General features: G+C 54.2%; 5 protein-coding genes across 5 annotated transcripts; 4 read left to right on the top strand and 1 right to left on the bottom strand.

Moving 5' to 3' along the window:
• Nucleotides 1-828: 828 nt before the first annotated feature.
• On the top strand, nucleotides 829-5,634 carry RHO25_002279 (uncharacterized protein; the record flags this gene model as incomplete). The annotated part of the gene is made up of 3 exons (XM_023594863.2): nucleotides 829-1,164; nucleotides 1,217-1,616; nucleotides 1,667-5,634. The coding sequence occupies 3 exons, from the start codon at nucleotides 829-831 to the stop codon at nucleotides 5,632-5,634; spliced, it is 4,704 nt and encodes a 1,567-aa protein (XP_023459693.1).
• A 673-nt stretch (nucleotides 5,635-6,307) lies between these two features.
• Nucleotides 6,308-9,226, top strand: RHO25_002278 (uncharacterized protein; the record flags this gene model as incomplete). The annotated part of the gene is made up of 1 exon (XM_023594864.1): nucleotides 6,308-9,226. One exon carries the CDS (start codon nucleotides 6,308-6,310, stop codon nucleotides 9,224-9,226), a length of 2,919 nt encoding a protein of 972 aa, XP_023459692.1.
• A 1,330-nt stretch (nucleotides 9,227-10,556) lies between these two features.
• Nucleotides 10,557-11,804, top strand: RHO25_002277 (uncharacterized protein; the record flags this gene model as incomplete). Its single annotated transcript, XM_023594865.2, has 1 exon — nucleotides 10,557-11,804. The coding sequence occupies one exon, from the start codon at nucleotides 10,557-10,559 to the stop codon at nucleotides 11,802-11,804; it is 1,248 nt and encodes a 415-aa protein (XP_023459695.2).
• Nucleotides 11,805-12,478: 674 nt separating this feature from the next.
• RHO25_002276 (uncharacterized protein) lies at nucleotides 12,479-13,767 on the top strand (the record flags this gene model as incomplete). The annotated part of the gene is made up of 3 exons (XM_023594866.2): nucleotides 12,479-13,160; nucleotides 13,213-13,500; nucleotides 13,571-13,767. 3 exons carry the CDS (start codon nucleotides 12,479-12,481, stop codon nucleotides 13,765-13,767), a joined length of 1,167 nt encoding a protein of 388 aa, XP_023459694.1.
• Nucleotides 13,768-14,836: 1,069 nt separating this feature from the next.
• On the bottom strand, nucleotides 14,837-17,667 carry RHO25_002275 (uncharacterized protein; the record flags this gene model as incomplete). Its single annotated transcript, XM_023594867.2, has 3 exons — nucleotides 14,837-16,022; nucleotides 16,070-17,393; nucleotides 17,478-17,667. 3 exons carry the CDS (start codon nucleotides 17,665-17,667, stop codon nucleotides 14,837-14,839), a joined length of 2,700 nt encoding a protein of 899 aa, XP_023459699.1.
• Nucleotides 17,668-19,306: the final 1,639 nt, after the last annotated feature.

The raw sequence follows: 19,306 nt of genomic DNA, 5'->3' as shown, positions 1-19,306 counted from the left end.
GAGTGCTGGAACGAGCGTAAGGCTACAAAACAGGCCGTCGATCTTCCCCTTTAACCCTGCAAGCTAATGCAACTCTGCATGAGCCCTTGAACGAAAGCGTTTCAGAGTTTGGGACCTGGTCACGGGGATTTATCTTGTGAAGCAGCAGCAACGGCAGCACGAGAAGCATGGCGAGGGTCGCACGAGAGGCCGGGCAGTTGTAGCAGTGCTCTGGTCGACAGTTGGGGTGCCGAAGGGCATTGCGTGGTAGGTTTTGCCCAGGCGGACCGTTCCCTGTGAGGTGGGAAAGGCTCAAGCCACGGAATGTCTGCCGACGCACCGCGAAGGCTAGTCGACCTCGCAGCGAACCAGGAGGAGAAGTTGTCTGGAGGAGACTTTGTGTCCCAGCCTCAGGACGAGACGGGAAGCGTGCGTGCGTGCGCAGTGTCTTCGTGCAGCGCAGTCCTGTCGTCGACAGTCTGCTGTCCATACTCACCACCCTGATCCCCTTCCGCCGCCCAGTTGCATTGTACGGCGCCCGTTGTGCCACGAGGTGTGTGCGTGCTCTCATCGTCTGGCAGCGAGCAAGCGGGCAAACAGCATTCCCTCGCCAGCCCGCGCCGAAACGCCAGCCACGACCCCGACTCCTCGCCATCACCCAACCCGCGGCGCTTCGCTCGCACCACCACCCACCGTCCCCCTTCCACCGCTGGACAACGGCGAGCGCGCGCATCGACGAGCCGGGCTGGATGTGTGCGCACCGCGACTAGCCCACCGTCGCCTGACCCGGTCTGCGCTACATCTCCTGGCGGCCGCGTCGAATCCCCGAACATCACACCTGCCTAGAACATGTCCTTCTTGTTCAAATCGTCCAAGAAGGGCGGGTCCGGTCCTGTCGCCAGCTCCAATGCGCCGTCATTACACGCCGTCCGAGAGCATACCCCCAGAGATGCCGGCGCACCCAGCCAAATACCTACGCTGAACGGCCACCAGTCCAATGGCGCGAAGCCAGGCTCACCTACACCTCCGCAGAGCGTGAACAACAGTTTGAACTCAATATCGGGCTTCGAAAAGCCCTCGCCGCAAGCACGGCCGGCCGATGAGCGGATCCAAGCGCCTCGAGACGATGGCCCGCGGCCAGAGCAAAAGTCACTGCGTGAGAGAAGAGAAACGAGCCAGGATGCAGTATGTGGAAGAGCAGGCGCTACTGATAGTGATAAGCTGACATAGAACACAGGTGGGCCAGAGGACGCCTCTGCAACAAACGCGCCCTTCACAGGACGCATCGCCCTATCCGTGGTCGCAGCGCCGTCTGAACTTCACAGTTACACACGCGAACCCCTTCCCACGCTATGGCGCTGCAGTCAATTCCAGCTCGAGCAAAGATGGTTCAATATATCTCATGGGCGGACTCATCAATGGTAGTACCGTTAAGGGCGATCTATGGATGGTTGAGTGCGGCGCCGCTGGGATGGGAAGCATGACCTGTTTTCCTGTTGCGACCACGAGCGAAGGGCCAGGGCCACGTGTGGGACATGCGAGCTTGTTAGTCGGCAATGCCTTCATTGTATTTGGTGGAGACACCAAAATGGACGAGGGCGACCAGCTGGACGACACGCTGTATCTCCTCAATACATGTGAGTAGGCCAACCTCAGTGTAGGTGATGCAATACTAACATCCTTGCAGCCACGAAGCAATGGTCAAGAGCGTTACCTGCTGGACCGCGTCCGCCCGGACGATACGGGCATACATTGAACATTCTTGGCAGCAAGATTTACATCTTTGGAGGTCAGGTGGAAGGCTACTTTTTTAATGATCTGGTAGCCTTCGACCTGAATGCTCTACAGCAAGCAACGAACAAATGGGAAATCCTCATCCAAAACACGATCGATGGTGGTCCACCACATGGCCAAATCCCGCCAGCCCGTACAAACCACACAATGATCACCTGGCAAGATCGGCTATATCTCTTCGGAGGAACAGATGGCATTCACTGGTACAACGATGTCTGGTCATACTCCCCGCACACCAACACGTGGTCGCAACTAGACTGCATCGGCTATATTCCAGCAGCACGTGAAGGACACGCCGCGGCACTTGTTGGCGATGTCATGTACATCTTCGGCGGACGAAATGAGGAAGGCAATGATCTGGGAGATCTGGCAGCATTCCGCATCAGCTCGCGCAGATGGTACACCTTCCAAAACATGGGTCCGAGCCCCAGTCCCAGATCAGGCCACAGCATGACCACTGTCGGAAAGTCCATTGTCGTTCTGGCCGGTGAGCCCAGCAGTGCGCCTCGTGACCCAGTCGAGCTCGGTCTGGCCTACTTTCTCGACACTGCGAAGATTAGATATCCTCCTGACGCGACGTCTGGCACTCCACCATCGGGTAGGCGACCGAGCGGCGAGAGAGCAGGGTCGCTAAGCAACATTCGAGGCCCGGGCCCAGGTCAGAGAGCAGAGCTGATGGATCGCGAGAGGAGTGGGAGTGCTGGAGAGAACCGCATTCGGTCACCAGATAGCGGGTCAAGACTTCCACGACCGGGACAACCACCACCTTCTGGCCCGCCACCCCAAGCGCCGGGACAAGTTCGTCAGATCGGCCCACCCGCGACCACACGGCAGCCCACACGACCTGCGGAGAGGGCACTCAGCCCTACGAATGAGAGCATCCGACCTCAGCAACGCTTTGATAGCGTGGCTGCAATCGCAGGATCTGCAGCGGCTCGCAATTCTCCTGTTCCGAAAGATCGATCTATGCCTACTTCGCCCACTTTCGAGAGAGATCAGACTACCGCGCCACCACAAGCAGAGGAGCAGATACGATCGAAACCCGAAACCTATACTCCTTCGCAAGAGCTGCCTGGATCGTTCCCACAGACTCCTGGTCTGGAGTCACGCAACGAGTCACGAACTGGGTCAAGAAGTACGTCTCGACAAGCGCAAAACCGTTACGAGGAGCCATCACGGCCTTCTGTTGATAATGAGCCACTCTCTCGCGTGCGCAAGATCTCAGAAGAACATGAGAGGCCACAAGATTCTGGACTTGGTTCATCGCCGGCATTGACCTCGCAGTATGAAGAGTTGGCTAGAGAGCTCGAACTGATCAAGCAAAAGAATGCCTGGTATGCCTCCGAGCTGGCTCTGGCGAGGAAATCCGGTTACCAGGCGCGATCCACGGAGTCACCTGTCTTTGACGAGAGCAGCAAGCAAACTTTCAATGATGATGACAAGCCTTTAATCGAGGCCTTGCTGAAGATGCGCGGCGAATTGGCGAAAATGCAGGAGACGATCGAAGAGCAGAGCAACAACGCAGCCACACGAGTCGCTGAGATTGAGCGGCAACGGGACACCGCAATCAATGAGGCTGTGTTTGCAAAGGCGAGACTGGCGGGGTCAGGGGGCTCCCAACCAGACGGCGAAACGAAGCAGATGGATCGTGATAACGATATTAGCCGTCGACTTGCAGCGTCCCTCGAAGCGCAAAGCGAGCTGAAGCGTCAAATTGACACCTTAATCCAAGGAGCTGAGGCTGAGAGAAAGGCACGGGAACTCGCCGAGGATACTGCCAACGCTGCGCAGAAACGAGTCTTGGAGCTTGATCAGTATAGGCAACAGCACGCTTCCGAGGTTGAGAGCCTGCGCTCTGAGCTGCACGAAGCGCAAAAGGCACATCGTGAAGCTGCAGCAAGCCACACGGAAATCCTGACACAACATAAGATTCTCGAGGTGGACAAGAACGAGCTCCGGCAAAAGCTGGAATCCATGACAAACCAAGGCAGCACTCAGACCGAAATGCTTGCATCGTTGGAGAAGGCTGTGCAGGCCTCCAAGGAGAAAGCAGACTTATTGCAACAACAGCTTGACGACGCACGCGGCAGTCGGGACGAGCTCGAGTCCAGCCTGCGCGAACTGAAATCTCAGCACGATCAGCGCGTCGGAGAGTTGGAGAGCACCTCGAGACGCCTGCGGGAAGCTGAAGAGCTAGCCGAGAAGCATGCCGAGGAGGCTCGCACGCACCGCGAAGCTGTCATGAGTGGTCTGCAGCAAGTCACAAGCCGCGACGTGGGAGCCAACGGTGTGCAGGACGAGCGTGTTGAGATCCTGCAAAAGCAAGTCGAGACTGCGCAAGCCCAGGTCCGACAGAATCAAGCAGCTGCCGATGCTGCTTCTGAGAAACTGCGACGAGCAGAGGAGCGCATTGCGGGTCTTGAGTCGTATCAAGAACAAGCCAGCCGCGAGGGTCTCTCCATCCGGAAGCAATTGCAGGTTGCGATGAAGGAGAACCAGGCTCTTGGCAGTGAAAAGGCAGAGCTGGAGCAGAAGCTGGAGAGACATATGCTGGAGACGAACGCTTTGTCTGTGCAACACGCCTCTCTCAAGGATATACTCAACGAGCGTGGCATCAGCGCTGCAGATAAGAGGCGATCACGAGGACTGGACTCGCCAGGCAGCAACAGATTCAGCACTCCTGACACCTCTCGAGTTCGAGAAATGGAGCAGCAACTCGAAGCTCAAGCTAAGAACCACGAAGACTTGAAGCAGCAATTTGAGGAAGTCAGCGGCCGAAGCGACAAGATGAAACGCGAATACGAGGAGAAGCTTGCGGCTCTTGACAACGACCATCAAGCTGCAGTCAAGTATCTTCGTGGCACGGAGAAAATGCTTTCTAAGATGAAGCAGGAAATGCAACGTGTCAAGAATGAGAACGCTGATCTGAGCAAGAAGCTAACCAAGGCCAAGGAAGACATGGAGTCGAGCGCCAGAAGCACTCCAGCGACTGAGCGTAAGAACGAAGATTGGGAGGGCGAGCGTCAGAAACTCAAGCAAGAAGTCTCGGCTGTGCAGACTAAACTACAAGGGTCAATTGACGATCTCGAGAGCCGTATCACGAAGATGCAGGAACAGCTTCGCACGACCGAACAAGAGCTTTCGCAAAGCAAGACATCGCAAAGCACTGCGCAGACTGAGCTCGAGAACTTGCGATCGACGATTGAGAGTTCCAAGGCCGACATGGAGCGATTGCAGAAGGAGAATGCCTTGCTCGAAGAACGAGCTCGCGACGCTGAGAACAAAGTGCAACTATTGCTGGATCAGGTTGAGTCGAGTGTCGACAATTATCGCAGGCAATCGAGGATGCGCAGCCCAGGTGGCACACCCACACTCAATGGCGTGGTGCACCAACGTGCTCCTAGCGTGAGCGAGTCGAGCGTCGATGCTGGTGAACTGCCTGAGCATCTGAAGAGTCATTCACGACAGATCTCCACAGGCGGCGATTCGACCTACTCCGCTTCCGACTCTGCAACCGGCAACGAGGGTCGCAACTCCATGGCTCTCGATTCCCTTGCCTCCGAGCTTGACGCTCTGCGGACACACTGGGAGACGACGAACAAGAACTATCGTCTATCTGATCGCTTTGATTATGACAAGACGCCAACCACAGCCGGACCTAACACGGCGGGTGGCAACAGCAGTCTTATGGACTGGAGAAGAGGGCTGGAACTCGATGATGACGACGATAATGCTACACGACCCGGCACCTCGGACGGCTCCAAGAAGAGCAAGAGCCCGGACGCACAACGAAAGCCTAGTGTGGACGAACCCACACCCACTGCTACACCGCGGCTCGGTGTGGCAGGCGGAATGCTGTAAAGACGAGCCATCTGTACGAAAACAACATATTACTGTGGCGTAATAAAAGGCGTTGTTCGATGACTCTATACTGCTGGACTGGATCCTTCGAGTATATTGTGACGAATACGAGAATGAATGGAAACAAAAAACGAGAATGAGGCCTGGTCTCGACGATCATTGTATGTTCTTCTGTGTGGGTCGAGCGAAGGAGGCAAGAAATTGGTATCTGGGTCGGAATGGCGGGCGGCATGTTTGGCTTGGATTTTTCTATCTGCCATGAGTTCGAAAGACACGAAACTCTGTACCCGTGGGCGGTACTTGCTTTTCTGTAGACATATACCCTCTGATTGTTGTGCTCGTATGCATTGTTGTACTTTTCATTCGCTGCTGCTATTGCTGCGTGTGTCAGAGAGGGTGGGAGAGTACTGAATGGGTAGTGTATAGTAGTGTTGCAATCGAGACCTTTCGGAATTTAGTGCTATTTGCTGCTTGATTGTGATCATGGATAGGAGCGTCCTTGCCAATGATTGCCACCTTCTGATATTATACAAATGGTGTCCGGCACGTGCGAACATTCATGTGACTCTGCAATAACAGTTCACTGCACTGCTGGAGTGGAGCTCTTTACTCGTTCACTTGTGGTATTTTGGTCGCTGCTACCACGTTGACATCGTCCGTGCGCCACGCGCTAATGAAGCTTCCGCAGCCAAACGTCATTCAACTCGCTCTTGCGCTTGTGAAGCCACAACAGAAGTACCACAACAGAAGGACCACAGCTTTCTCAACGCTGCTCGATACATTCACTACACAACTGTTCGCTTCTCACCGAGATGTGCACGGCAATAAAACGCCGGCTATGACTCGTCAAATTCTTGAACGCAGACGCACCATTCCTGATCTCCGAAACTCACCTCCCCTTCCTAAGCAGCACGGCTTCGAAAAGATGGATTCCACAAATACCGCTTGCAAGCGAAATGGGAGCCACAGCCAAACACTGGACTCTTCAAAGAATTCATCCGCGACTCTCAAGCTCCACGAGCTCCCAGAAGAACTCCTTCAAGACATGCTCGAATACCTCGACCGCGCCGCACTAAAGCATCTCAGCCTTACGTCAAAATGGTGCTACGACAAGGCCGTTCCGTATCTCTGGCGCGAAGTCGATCTCGTAGATTGCAAAGGTCCTGATCGTTTTTCGGGCTACCGTGACGTTGTGGAACAACCGCGCCACGACGATCACGACGATACACCCCTCATCAAGAAACTTTTCCTGCTTGCCACGAAGCCGAAGCTTGCGGAACATGTGCAAGTCCTGACGCATCGATGTCATATGCCACCTCCAGCGATCTTTCATGAGTTGCCGAAGATGTCCTTTTCGGGCATGACATTGTCGTCGGATCCGAGGACGATTGCATTGTGCAAGATGGCGGTAGCGAATATGACGAAGGTACATACTCTGAGGATTATTCTGGGACATGCAAATCTGGTAGATGCGCTGTTGAGATGTTTCTTCGACGAGGATAGGGCGAAGAAGGAAGGGGTGGTCAGCGTGAGGAGGTTATGGTTGGAGAACTGCAGGATTTCCGCCGGCTTGAACTTGCAGATGGATCCGAGAGTGGGCAATCCTTTCGAGTTGCCGACAAGGTTGACTTTCGAAGGTTTGGAGAGTGTGCGGTTGAGGAGGTTGCCATTTCGACCCGTTAGTTCTGCAGAGCTGTCGGTGGCGAAACATCTGGTATATGCAAGGCACTCGTCAACACGGCCGCTCCAAGATGGTGTAGGTGGGAGATTCGAGGCGAGTACGAGTACTGTGGTTTCCGAGCTCAGAGCGGGACAGGAATACCACAGGCGCATGGAAGAGCTTGCGGTCCTCGAAGAGGCAGTACCTGGGAGCATCCTTGAGGATGAGTTGCAGGTTGACGACAAGTGTCCGCTGGCCCAGATGTTTGAATCGGCGCATAAATACGATGAACAGGAGTATGAAGCGCTTGAGGCATCAATCGAGCTGCCTGAGCAGATTCGCAATCTCGGCAAACTGACCCGACGAGAACGAGCCGTCATGGCATATCGAGGAGTTGCGTTGGACGTATCCTTGGACGCGGAAATGGCATTGTCGATGCCGCAGCCTCTGCTGAACATGCAACGGGAAACGGTGACATCTGCAGATACCGCCATGTTGATGCTCAAGAACGCGAGCGATACCCTGACCTCAATCAATCTCGACTGGATAATGGGTTCTGATCATCGGACAGCTTATATGGGAGGTTCTGGTCGGGCATATCAACAGTGGGTCGGGATGTTTCGCATATTCTTCGAACTTCGGTTTCCAAATCTGAGATCACTTCAGCTTCGCAATTGCGTGGTCGCGGGAACAACAATCCCGTGGGATATCCTTCTACTTGACTCGAGCCCGGAATTCTCGGAGCAGCGACCTACGAATGGGCAGGCTGCTGTTCAGGATGGGAGCTCACCCACGTTTGCTCCTCTAGCTTTCATGGAAGCACACCCGGAGATCAGATGCCTGGCATGGCCGATGAGCAATTTTTTCTCAGACAAGCCCTCGACAAGCATCAGACGCCGAGTTGACGTTGTTATGGACAATCTGGCACGAAACTTGGTGGACTTAAGGGTCGACACAAAATACAGCGAACATGGAGAACCTTACACCGACGACGACGACTTGGAGTACAGTATCTATCGCGAGCGACGGAGGCGCTTCATTTCGGAATTAGTTCCAAAATTGAGGAGGCTGGAGAGTATCAAGATTGAAGGCGGCATGCCTCGCGACGAGAGGAGAGAAATCCTTCGCGCTCTGCATGCATGTCCTTTACAGAAGATCGTGACCATAGGAATCTGCAGTCCCCTTGGCAACACTTGGGGTCGCGATGGCGCCGACGTGATTGGTTTGGTAGACCAACACGACCGTGCGAATATGGAAGCGGAAGACAAGTCAACTGTCAACGCACTCGGTGGTAGCAGACTCCACTCTCCCGATCCCGACACCTTCACTTTCCAGCCAATATACAGATGGGATGGCCAGCCTCCCATGCTCCACACGATCGCATCCTACCACGCGCGCACAGTTCGCGAGCTCAAGTTTTGCGGCTGGAAGGGCGCTCCGCTCCTCCTGAATCCGCCACCCATCACGACTCCGCTCCTCTCTTCTCTCAGACACTTCCACAAACTTGAAAACATCCACATTAGCATCTGGCTTCCCACCCACTTCGAAGGCGCTCCTCGTGACAGCGAAATTATATCCTACTGGACCGATACCAGATCACCGGAATCAACCGCTCTCACGCTGGTCGCGGCTGAGGAGCTTGAGGCGGGATGGGAAAAGGAACTTCGCACAAAGTATGCGCCGAATGCCTTAGCCTGGCGAGTTACGAACATGCTCGGAAAGTTCCTGAGTGAGGAGGTGAAAATGAGAAAAGGAGGTGTCAAAGTAAGAGCGAGTTTTAGTGTAGGTGACTGGGGTGGGATATTCGATCTCGATGTGAGAGTTGGGAAGGGCTCATTGGGCAGTGACATTTGCTTGGGCTTTGAGGGGCCTAGAGAGGAGTTGGAGGAGAAGAGGAGAAGGGAGAAGTTGGATAACAGGAGATGGTTCTAGACTGTGCTTTTCGGTGCTTGACTTTAGCGGATTTGAGCGTGGCATTCATTATTGGACGATTGCATGGCAGCGATGGCATTGGATTTAACTGCATGAAGGAGGAACACGGAACGGTGCATAATTCTTTGGAGCATATTCATTAAACCAGAGATCATTCTTTTTTGGAAAATTGACTACTTGACCTTCTTTCAAATTCCGGTGGCAAAATGTCTCTTTTATGATGTGCTCATGCAGGATCGGAATGAGGTGATGCTCTTTGCACTGTAGCACAGCGAGTTTTACATTACTTCCCAATCAACTTCCTCTATTGCCTTCTTGTCACTCTATTGCTCGTCTATCACGTGGAACGATCACCATTCGCTGTCTTTCATCGTTTTCTTACGCTGTTGGGCATTCTCTTGTTGTTCTGCTCTTTCCAGCCAGCGCCGATCTCGGAACCTCTTTCCCGCCAAGACTTTTGAACGTCGTCGAGAGGCGAAAGTTCTCGACTCACACTTCGCTGGACTACACGACGCAATCTAAGCTACGAAACCCATTGGAACGACAAAAGACAAGCAGAAAACAATACGCAAGGCTGGCCACGCAAGCTTCTGTCCTATCGACACCGCTTCCCACCCCTTCGCTTGGTCGCGGACGTGCAACCCACAGCTTCGAGGTATTACACATCGGCGCGTCGGCTACAGACCTCCTTCCACAAGCCTATCGCAATAAGAACTGCGACGACTGCACGTGCGTGCATTGAAGAAGCAAGAAGCACGCCGGTTCGCGCGTAATCCGGGAGTTTCGTGGGCGTTTTGGGACCTGGTTGCGGGACCACTAACTAGACTGCTTTTCCAACGAGGCATTTGTTGAATTCTCGTTGGGACGAGCTTGAACTAGGATTGGTGTTGAGGCTTCTGCTTGGGGTCCAATTGCTCTGTAGAGGAGATTTGGTGTTGCTGGAGAGTGCGGAAATATGGCTTCTACCGCGCAGAGAAGCGTGTTAGGAAGACATGTTGTGAGAAATGCTCAGCAGTATGGAGAGACTCGAAATTCTTTTCTGCGGCAAACGCGCACGACGACATCTGATGCGGCGATCTCTTGCGTAAGACAATGCGTGGGAGCTGGGAGTGGGAGGAGGGGACTGTCCACGTTTGCTGCTGCTGCGGGTCATCGCAGACCGCTTTTGTTGTCTGCCGTTGGCCTATCTTCGAGGGATATAAAAGCCAGGTCAGACATTTCTTTCAGATCTGGAAGCACGTCGTTCGTTGCTCTGGATTCATCAAGGACGAGGAGAACGATGGCTACGCATGCAGATCCTACAACGCAGCAGGTCCGTAGGGACTCTGCTATGTCGAATGTTGAGGAGGCTTACGAGGCTGTCGTGGTGGGAGCTGGACCTGCTGGGATTACAGCTGTTGGGAATTTGCTGGAACAAGGTCTTACGAAGATCCTGTGGGTCGATGAGTACTTCAATGGCGGGAGAGTGAATCAGTACTACCGGGAAGTGCCTTCGAATACGAAGGTGAAGCTGTTTATCGATTATGCGCAAGCGCTCTCGCCATTCAGAGAAATTGTCGGCGGTGCGCAGGCTCAAGACGGATCAACTACTGCAACAACAAAAGCCAGTAGCGAAGACAAACTCCGCGCTCTCCGCCAGCTTGATCAAGAAAAGGGATGCAATCTCGGCCATGCGGCGGACATGTGCCTCATACTTACGGAAGGCCTCAAACAGCATCCTTCGATCACGGCACACCTCGGTCGGATTTCAGAAGGCTCTCTGGATCCAACCTCACAAACTTGGACGCTTAGTCTACCCAACTCGAGCAATACCATTCAGACTCAGCGCCTGGTTCTGTGCACCGGCTCCTCACCTCTCGATCCGCCTCTCCCCTTTTCTCCTCCAAACGAGATCCGCCACATCAACCTCGACGATGCCTTATCACCTACCAACCTCCAATCCCTCCTCTCACCTCTTGGACCCACCACAGTTGCCGTCATTGGCGCCTCACATTCCGCCGTCCTGGTCCTCATGAACTTATCCCACATTGCTCTCACATCCAAATCTGACCTGCGAATCAAATGGTTCACCCGCCATCCTTTGCGATACGCAGAATACTATGACTCGTACATTGCGAGGGATAATACTGGTCTGAAAGGCGAAGCAGCGGATTGGGCCAAGCGGAATTTGGAAGAAGGAAAATTGGAGAAGAGTGATGTCGGGAAGGTCGTACAGAAAGTTGCGTACCAGAAGGGTGAGGAAGAATCTGTCTACCGAGAACATCTAAGAGACGGGAAAACGGGGTTCGTGGTGCAAGCGATTGGATACTCGAGGAATCCAATCCCTGAACTGAAGTTTTCGAATGGGAAGGAGATCGAAGAGGTGAAATTTGATCACGATCGAGGATGTTTCTGGTATGGGAAAGAAGGGGAGAAGAAGGTATTGCCGGGAGTTTATGGAGCGGGCATTGCATTTCCGCAGAGGGTGGTGGATAAGAAGTATGGGCATGAGGAGTTTAATGTGGGATTTTTCAAGTTTATGAAGGCGGTGAAGGGATGGGTAGGAGGGTGGAAGGATGGTGTAAAGGTGGAGGCATGAGACAGGATATAGGAGCGGTAATTCGTGGTTTAATGAGTAATCGGGATGGTGATAGAGCTAGAAATGTAAGATAGCTGGGGAGCAGTATGACATGAAATCAAACCCGTCGAGTCTTCAACGTCGCTTGATCGAATGTCTTCTAGGCATCGTATTCGATGCAGGCTATAGTGTACCAAGCAAACTACAGCTTGGCGTTCACATGCAATAGCTCGCTTCCAGGTGAAGAGTAGTGGCAACGTGGTGAGCAGGTGGTGTGAGACATGGCAACCGACGAGATGAGTGTAGCCGTGTGGAGCCGCAGTGAACTTAGTGGAGGAATTCACACTATTGGTGCTTGGCGTGGGAGAGATGCGGGGAAGGGGCGTCCAAGCTCACGGCAGCTTCTGGAGGCTTGCCGTTTGCAGACACGCATCGAGCAAGCTTGCAGCAAGCACGAAGAGGGGAGATCACGGGCAGAGCATCACTGTGAGGAGCAACGCATACCCAGGCAGCTATCCGGACCGACTCAGACCTATCACCGCCGTCATCATCGTCAGCACCGCCAGCTACCACGAGAGCTCCGTCTCCAATACATCACTCGGCCAACCTCAGGAGACGAACGGCCAGCACCACCACCGCCCGCCAGCGACCCATTGACACCGCAGGCGACCGGCACACGCCTGTCCACCTCCACCATGTCGCGTCGCTTCGTGCCCCGCCTCTCCAACTTGTCCGCCGCCTCGACGAAGCCGACAGCAATCACCGCCAGTCGACCCTTTACGAGCGCGTCGGCAGCATGGAGCAAAGCACCCGCCCTCAGCGATATCGAGCCCGACACCAGCCACGTCTTCGACAAGAAACAAAAGCACTTCCGCGACAACCTTGCCGAAGCCCACCGCAAGCGTAAAGAATCAGAGCGTGCGTCCTCACAGTCTGCTATGTCCTCCTCTTCTTCTTCCTCTGCTTCTTCTAGTGACGCTAAGTTGTCCCACTCCGTTTCTAACGATGCCGCTCACGGCATTTCTGAAAACGCCTCGCATTTCTTGGGCTCACTCAGTTCCGTTGCAGGGGAAGCCGCGCGTAAAGCCGAAGCTGCCAGTGGCGACAAGAAGAAGGGCACCGGCCTGCTCAGTCGCGTCATCCATGGCACCGAAGAGGGTCGCGAAATGGATCGGGAGATTGAACGCTCTTTCTCCCAGGTCCTGGCGCGAGGCAAGTATGTGCACAGTATTGTGTTTCATGAGGTCAAGCCGGATAAGGTGGAGGAGTATGTCAAGCTCGTGGGGGGCTGGTACCCGAAGGTTGCAAAAGATGGGGATAACCATGTGAATTTGGTGGGAAGCTGGAGGACTGAGGTGGGAGAATGTGACACTTTTGGTGAGGAGAAGCGTGAAAGAAGATGGGAGGAGTCTGGACTAACGCGTCACAGTTCACATCTGGGAGTACCAGCGTTATGCGGGTTATCATAAGTCGCTGCACCGCATCCAGAACTCGCCTGAGTTCGCCGACTTCGATCGCAAGCTGAAGTCACTCATCACGTCTAAGAAGACGTCGCTGATGCAGGAGTTCCGTTTCTGGCCTACATCACCGCCTCGCCAGCTGGGAGGTGTCTTTGAGTTGAGATCGTACACTCTTCATCCTGGTAACTTGTTGGAGTGGGAGACACACTGGCAAAAGGGCCTAGCGGCAAGAAGAGAGGTCATGGAGGGTGTGGGAGGTAGGTCTAGACAACAAATCCCAAATTTGGTCGCCAATGGGATATTTGCTAACTTGTCGCTCTTTCACAGCTTGGTTCGTCCAAATCGGAGCCCTCAACGAAGTCCACCACCTCTGGCAATTTGCCGACCTCGAAGAACGTCGTGCCCGCCGAGAGCAGAGCTGGAGCATTCCCGGCTGGGGAGAGACGGTTCACAAGACCGTGCCGCTGATCCAAACGATGAAGAGCCGCATCATGGTGCCTATGCCATGGTCGCCAATAGCATGAGTGAGGCATACACCGATCACAAAATCCGAGTTTCGAGCCGAGACAACAGGAGATGAGGCGTGTACGGGTCAATAGGAGGGATGGCCACAACATTACTGGCAAGCAGTCCGCGGTCAACAAGCAAGAATGAGAAGTTGGGGGCCGCACGCACTTCTGCGTTGCATGGACAAATACAATCGCCCAAGAGCACTTCAAGGCGTCATCACAATGGGAGCCAAATGGTACAAATGAAAGGTTAGGCTGTGGGGAAGAGATCATGGTGTATGGGTATTAGTAGCATCATCAGTATTCGTTCTTTCATCTGCGCGGGCAATCAGAAAGCAGCTAGACATTTTGCTGCGGGCGGCATGGATGGAGAACTGGCGCAAGACATGAAGAAAATCATACAATTCTTTTGTTTGTCTGATCCTTGTGCTTCCGATCGACGTGTTGTCGTCTCGTTCTAATTGGGACGGGCTGAAGGCAACACGTGCAGAAAAGAGAAGTACAGTAGATGAGGTGACAATGAAAGACTTCTGAAAGTCCGTCCGACGTGTGTACTCACTGAGAACAGCGTACGAGTTTCGTAGCATCGTTGAGAAAAATCGAGATGTTGAGGGTAGAAGGACCTTCCGAGAGTGCTGTTTCCCTTCCCGAATATGTTCTCTCCAAAACACTTAAGCCACATACTGCGTTGACCTCCAAAATCTCGTTCGACCATTCCTCAATTATCAATGCGAATATTACCACTCGGCGTGGCACATGTAGTGCTGTCGTACATTGCCCGAATTCTTCAGTCAATTTTGGGCAGCGGGAGTTGGTAATTGGGCTCGGAAAGTGAAAAGTGAAACATGATCAAGAATATTCATCTTTCATCATCCCAAGAAAGGATTGTAGTATTTATCTCATCATTGTATCACAAGGTATCAAAAGGAGGTTCCCTAAAAGCCCGTTTTCCTCGGTCTGGCCATGAAAGAAGTAGAACATCGCTAACCGCACGAAGAAATGCGTGCGTGAATCCCGCCCAAAATGCATTCGCCAAAACAACAAAAGTCCATCAAAAACTGTGTATCATCACATCCAAAACGTCTCACCCGACTGCATGTGCAGGTGGGATCCCGCCCGTTCCTGTTCCTAACACCGGAACCACCATTCCCGGACCATCAACCGCAGGAGCAGGAGCAGCGGCGACATCAGGTGTGGGGTATCGTCCCGCGGGCGTTAATCCCAAGGCCGGACTCGGGCCTCTCGCGCCTCTGCCCCTTCCTCCTCCGCCTCTCCCTCTCATTCCTAGCCCGCTACCGCCTCTCCCTCTTCCGACTCCTGGAATTGGCAGACTGAAATCCGGATTACCGCTCAATATCACGTCTTCGTTCCTCCTCATCTGTACCTCGGATCCGCCACCCATTCCAAAACCTGGAGGCCCTTGCACAGGCATACCAGGTCTCCAGTTCGGATTGACACCTCTTTGCGAGACAGATGTAAAGTGACTCGACTCGGATGCTGCGCCTGGACTTCTCGCTCCATCAGGTATGATCTCCAACGGATATCCCGGACCAGAGACAATCCTCACACCCGGATCCGAACCCGCGTAACTAGAACGTCGTTCTTGCGATGCATATTGCTGATTTTCGTCCGGAGGCGTGATGTTGTGCTCAAAGTGCGGATGATGATGCGAAAGATTCTGAAGCTGATGATGATGATCACGTCTTAGAGATTCGTCGCTATCATCATGGTCAGTCGTGTGCCGTGCATCATCCGCGACTTCAGCTTCTTCAGCATGAGGCGAGAGGATCCGTGTGCTATCTACAGGAGGAGGAGGGGAGTTCATACGATAGTGCTGTGTGCTGCCGTTCTGGTAGACCGGCTGATGTGCGGGGCCGTCGTGCAATACTGCTCGTTGTGCTGCACCGGGTGTCAGGGCGTTGGGAATGCCAGACTGTCGATGTGCGGGGTGCACGGCCGAGGGCGGTTGCGGTGCTGGGTCCTCGGCGAAGCGAGGATCAACGTCTTCGTAGTATGTTTGTGACCCGGAGCGCTCATGGCGCACACGAGGTGGACTTCGTGGACCTTGCCCAGGCTCCGGAGATGCTGGAACGGGGCTGAGTGGTAATGTTCGTGATGATTGCGTTGCGTGCGACGGGTCTTGCATTGACGACACAGTCTCGAACGTCGCTTTCGAGGCTTGTGCATCTGGCATCTGTAAGGGCGCATCGTGCTGTGCTGAGAGTGGTGATCGCTGGCCGGCCCACTGTTGCCGTGGTGGCACGTAGTTCCTGCTCACTGTTAGCACATATACTCTATCGTCACCCGCAAAACTCACTGATCGCCAGAGTAGAAGCTCGATGGCGATGCAAGAGGCTGATCACCGTTCGGCGCATCTGAGCGTCCTTGCATTAGGCCAACCATTCCTGCGACATCGCCATCGCTATCACGCAGACCGTAGGCATTGTGCGCATTCGCAGGGCTGCCAGTCCGCTCATCCATCTCGATCGCTTGTCCGATGGGACCTGCAACGAATTGATCATCCAATGGCGCAGGAGGAGGCGTGTTCCTTGGTGCACCATAGTATGGGTCTGCTCCATACCCAGGCGGAGGCATTGGCCGCGCCGGCCCTCCTCTGCCCATCATGCCAGGTGGCGGGGGCCCGTACCCTCTGCCTCGTCCATTGAATCCTGGAGGTGGCGGCCCAAAACCTCCTCGCCCACGCCCATTGAAGCCAGGTGGTGGAGGATAGCCTCCCCTTCCTCGAGGTGGGCCGTAGCCGCGGTTCGGCGGGCCATAGCCTCTCCCTCGTGGAGGATAGCCATTGGATCGGCCACTGCCCATGCTGCCCTCTGAGTTCTGATGCCTCAAACCGCCAGCAACCGCTCCCATTGCTGCACCTTCTGCGATCGGATTTCCGTACTGATCTCTGCTTGGGAACCTTTGCATGCCATGTTCCTGGCTCGGTCGTGGCATTGGTGGGACATTCTCGTCGAAAGTGGGTCGTCGGCCGTTCGTGCTCGTAGATCGAATGCTCGGATCGCGGTGTGGGTTGAGAGGCACACGATCGTCTGCGTAGCCGTCACTGTTCGTGTCCGGCCTCTTCATCTCAAAAGTCGCATATTGCCCATTGCCCTTTTCGACAGCAGTACTTCCACTCATGGGCGGAGGACTCTCTGCTCTGGGAAGCACGTCTCCCTTGGGCAATGTATCGACCAGCATTCGGTTCGCCGCCAGATTCTCGTAGTAATTTTGACCATTCATGTCCGCGTTTTCGGCAATGCGCTTCTTGCGTGCTTTCCTGCTTACTAGTGTCCTTCGCATCGCACATGTTACTATACTGGACGCGACGATGAGGATCGTCGCTGCAAGAACAATCCATCCTCCCCATTGCATGTGCGGTACGAAGAGTAATATGTCCACCAGAAACGCCAGGAGTGTGATCAACAAGGTCGGGAAGGTGAGGATCAACAATGCGAGGAGATAGCGCGGCGAGTGCGATGGTCCATGGAAATGCGCCGCAACAGCGAGACCGAAGCATATTAATGCGAAGAGTGCGGCGATCGGATGCACGATTAGAATCGATGATAGGCTATGTCGTGTCGAAGACGGGAGGGAGAAGGCTTCGTTATTGGCATTGGTGCCGCCGGAGAAGAGGCCATCTGCGCAACACTTCATGTTAGCTCTCCGCGACGTGCCGGATCACACCCAATGTGTCCATCTTCCGCGAAAACAGAGGAACCAACCTGTACTGTAACCAATTACCGGCCCTTCGCATCTCCCATCGTCACTGCACCATCCCAGCACGCCGAAGTTGTAGCCCTGGTAAGAGCCGAGCGGAATACCCTCGATGACGGGTGTGGACAATGTGCTAAGCAAGAGCAGCACAAAAGCCACGAAGAAAATAATAGAAAGCGGAGTCGCCGGGCGCAACATCTTGTCCTACGTGTGGTCGGGTGTGTGTGATATCAAACGAGTGTGGTGTAGGAAGAATGCGCCGATGGAGACGACGCTGCTGCTACTGGCTCGCAGCCAGCGTGCTGCCGCTGTTATCTCACTCTCCTCGACAATCTATCCGCCTCCCACTCGTCGTCGCCAGTGGTGTGCCCAGTCGTTCCGTCGTCGCCGTGGTCGTGGTGCTGGCCGGAAAGTGTTGGAGGTGTTGTTGCTGTTGTCCCTGAGACGATGCTTCCGTGGCCCGTGAGCGCCTTGATTGACCTCGAGGCTTCTGTAACCCGGAACCTGGTCGCTGACAATGTCGAAAGTCTATATCACCAGCATGTCTCCGCTGACGCTGTCTGTTGACGAATGTTATGGCCGTTGCACTCCGCAATGTCGTCGTTGTCGATCGCGCTGACGCTAGAGGCTGTCGATCGGTTGCGTGGAGAACGGGGGCGCAGGCCAAAGGGATGCGCCGTATAGAATATTGCGACGGCGAGGTGGCGGAGCTGGCGGGGAGTGCGCAGAGTCCGCGGCGGTGGTTGTCGAAGTGCAGCGGAAGTTGGCAGACAAGTGAGGGGAAGGATGGGTGTGGCGTGCGGTCGCTGCTGCTGCTGGCGCTGCTGTTTGGTTGCGCGCGCGGTGGTCTCGCTGCGGTGGTGCGGGAAGGATTGGATGGTCGCCTGTTTGCAGCCGCGTTTCCAGCTAATTTTTGATTAGACTATCGCCCGCTTCGCCTAACCAGATGGACTGCAAGCGTGCCACGCGAGACGGGCACTACGGGATGTGTAACGCTCAATCGCACCACTTGACATGAACGACAGTCGAAGACAGGTCGCGAACGAACATGGGAAACAGCAACAGCGACCACTGTCAATCGAAGAACAGTCGTCTTTCTCAGGTCCATCAACACCGCATGTGCAGACTCAAACCACTCGCTAAAACACTATACAGCAAAGCTGCTAATGCTCCCTCCAGCACGCGATTCCATTCGCATCCCAGGCCCATCTGCGGCTCCATCTCGCGCAAACATGCATCTCCAATCGCGCTTCTCAACCGCAGCAAAACATCCCCAATCTCTCATCAGTTCTTCCCCGTCTTCGAAGCACCACGAATAGCCGCTTGTGAAACCACTTCGCTCCACCAATATTTATCCGTGCCACGCGAAATACACATTCACCCACTCGCAACATCTACATACCTCTCATCGGGATCGCGAAGTAATAATCTCAGAGCAGCACAAATGGATCGCAGAATATCTCCTACGGTGTGTCAAAACCCTTCACCCGCAGGATGTTGTTGAAGAGAAAAGATCGCAGCTCTATTCTCCCCGGAGATTGCCAATTCGCAAGCAGACCAGGGTCACCCCATGTCCTTCTCGAAAAAATACAGCCAGCCATGCTCGGGGAACTTCCACTCCGCCAAAACGCTAACCATAACAAACCCTGCTTTCCACGTTTCCGACGATTTCTTCTTCGATGCAGGACATCGAATAAGTGAACGGTGAACGTTGTTATCAACAGACAGTGTCTATACGATAGAAATTCGACAAAGATACGACCACGTCTCTAACCTATCGAAACAGCGACTGCAGTTGCAGACAAGCTGTATTTGATTCACGCTCGTCTTTGAATGG

This window comes from Cercospora beticola, chromosome 2 (genome assembly GCF_033473495.1).
Source record: "Cercospora beticola chromosome 2, complete sequence".
Taxonomy (NCBI): Eukaryota; Fungi; Ascomycota; class Dothideomycetes; order Mycosphaerellales; family Mycosphaerellaceae; genus Cercospora; species Cercospora beticola.
Note: the sequence above shows the minus strand (reverse complement) of the source record. Positions and strands in the feature narration are given on the sequence as shown.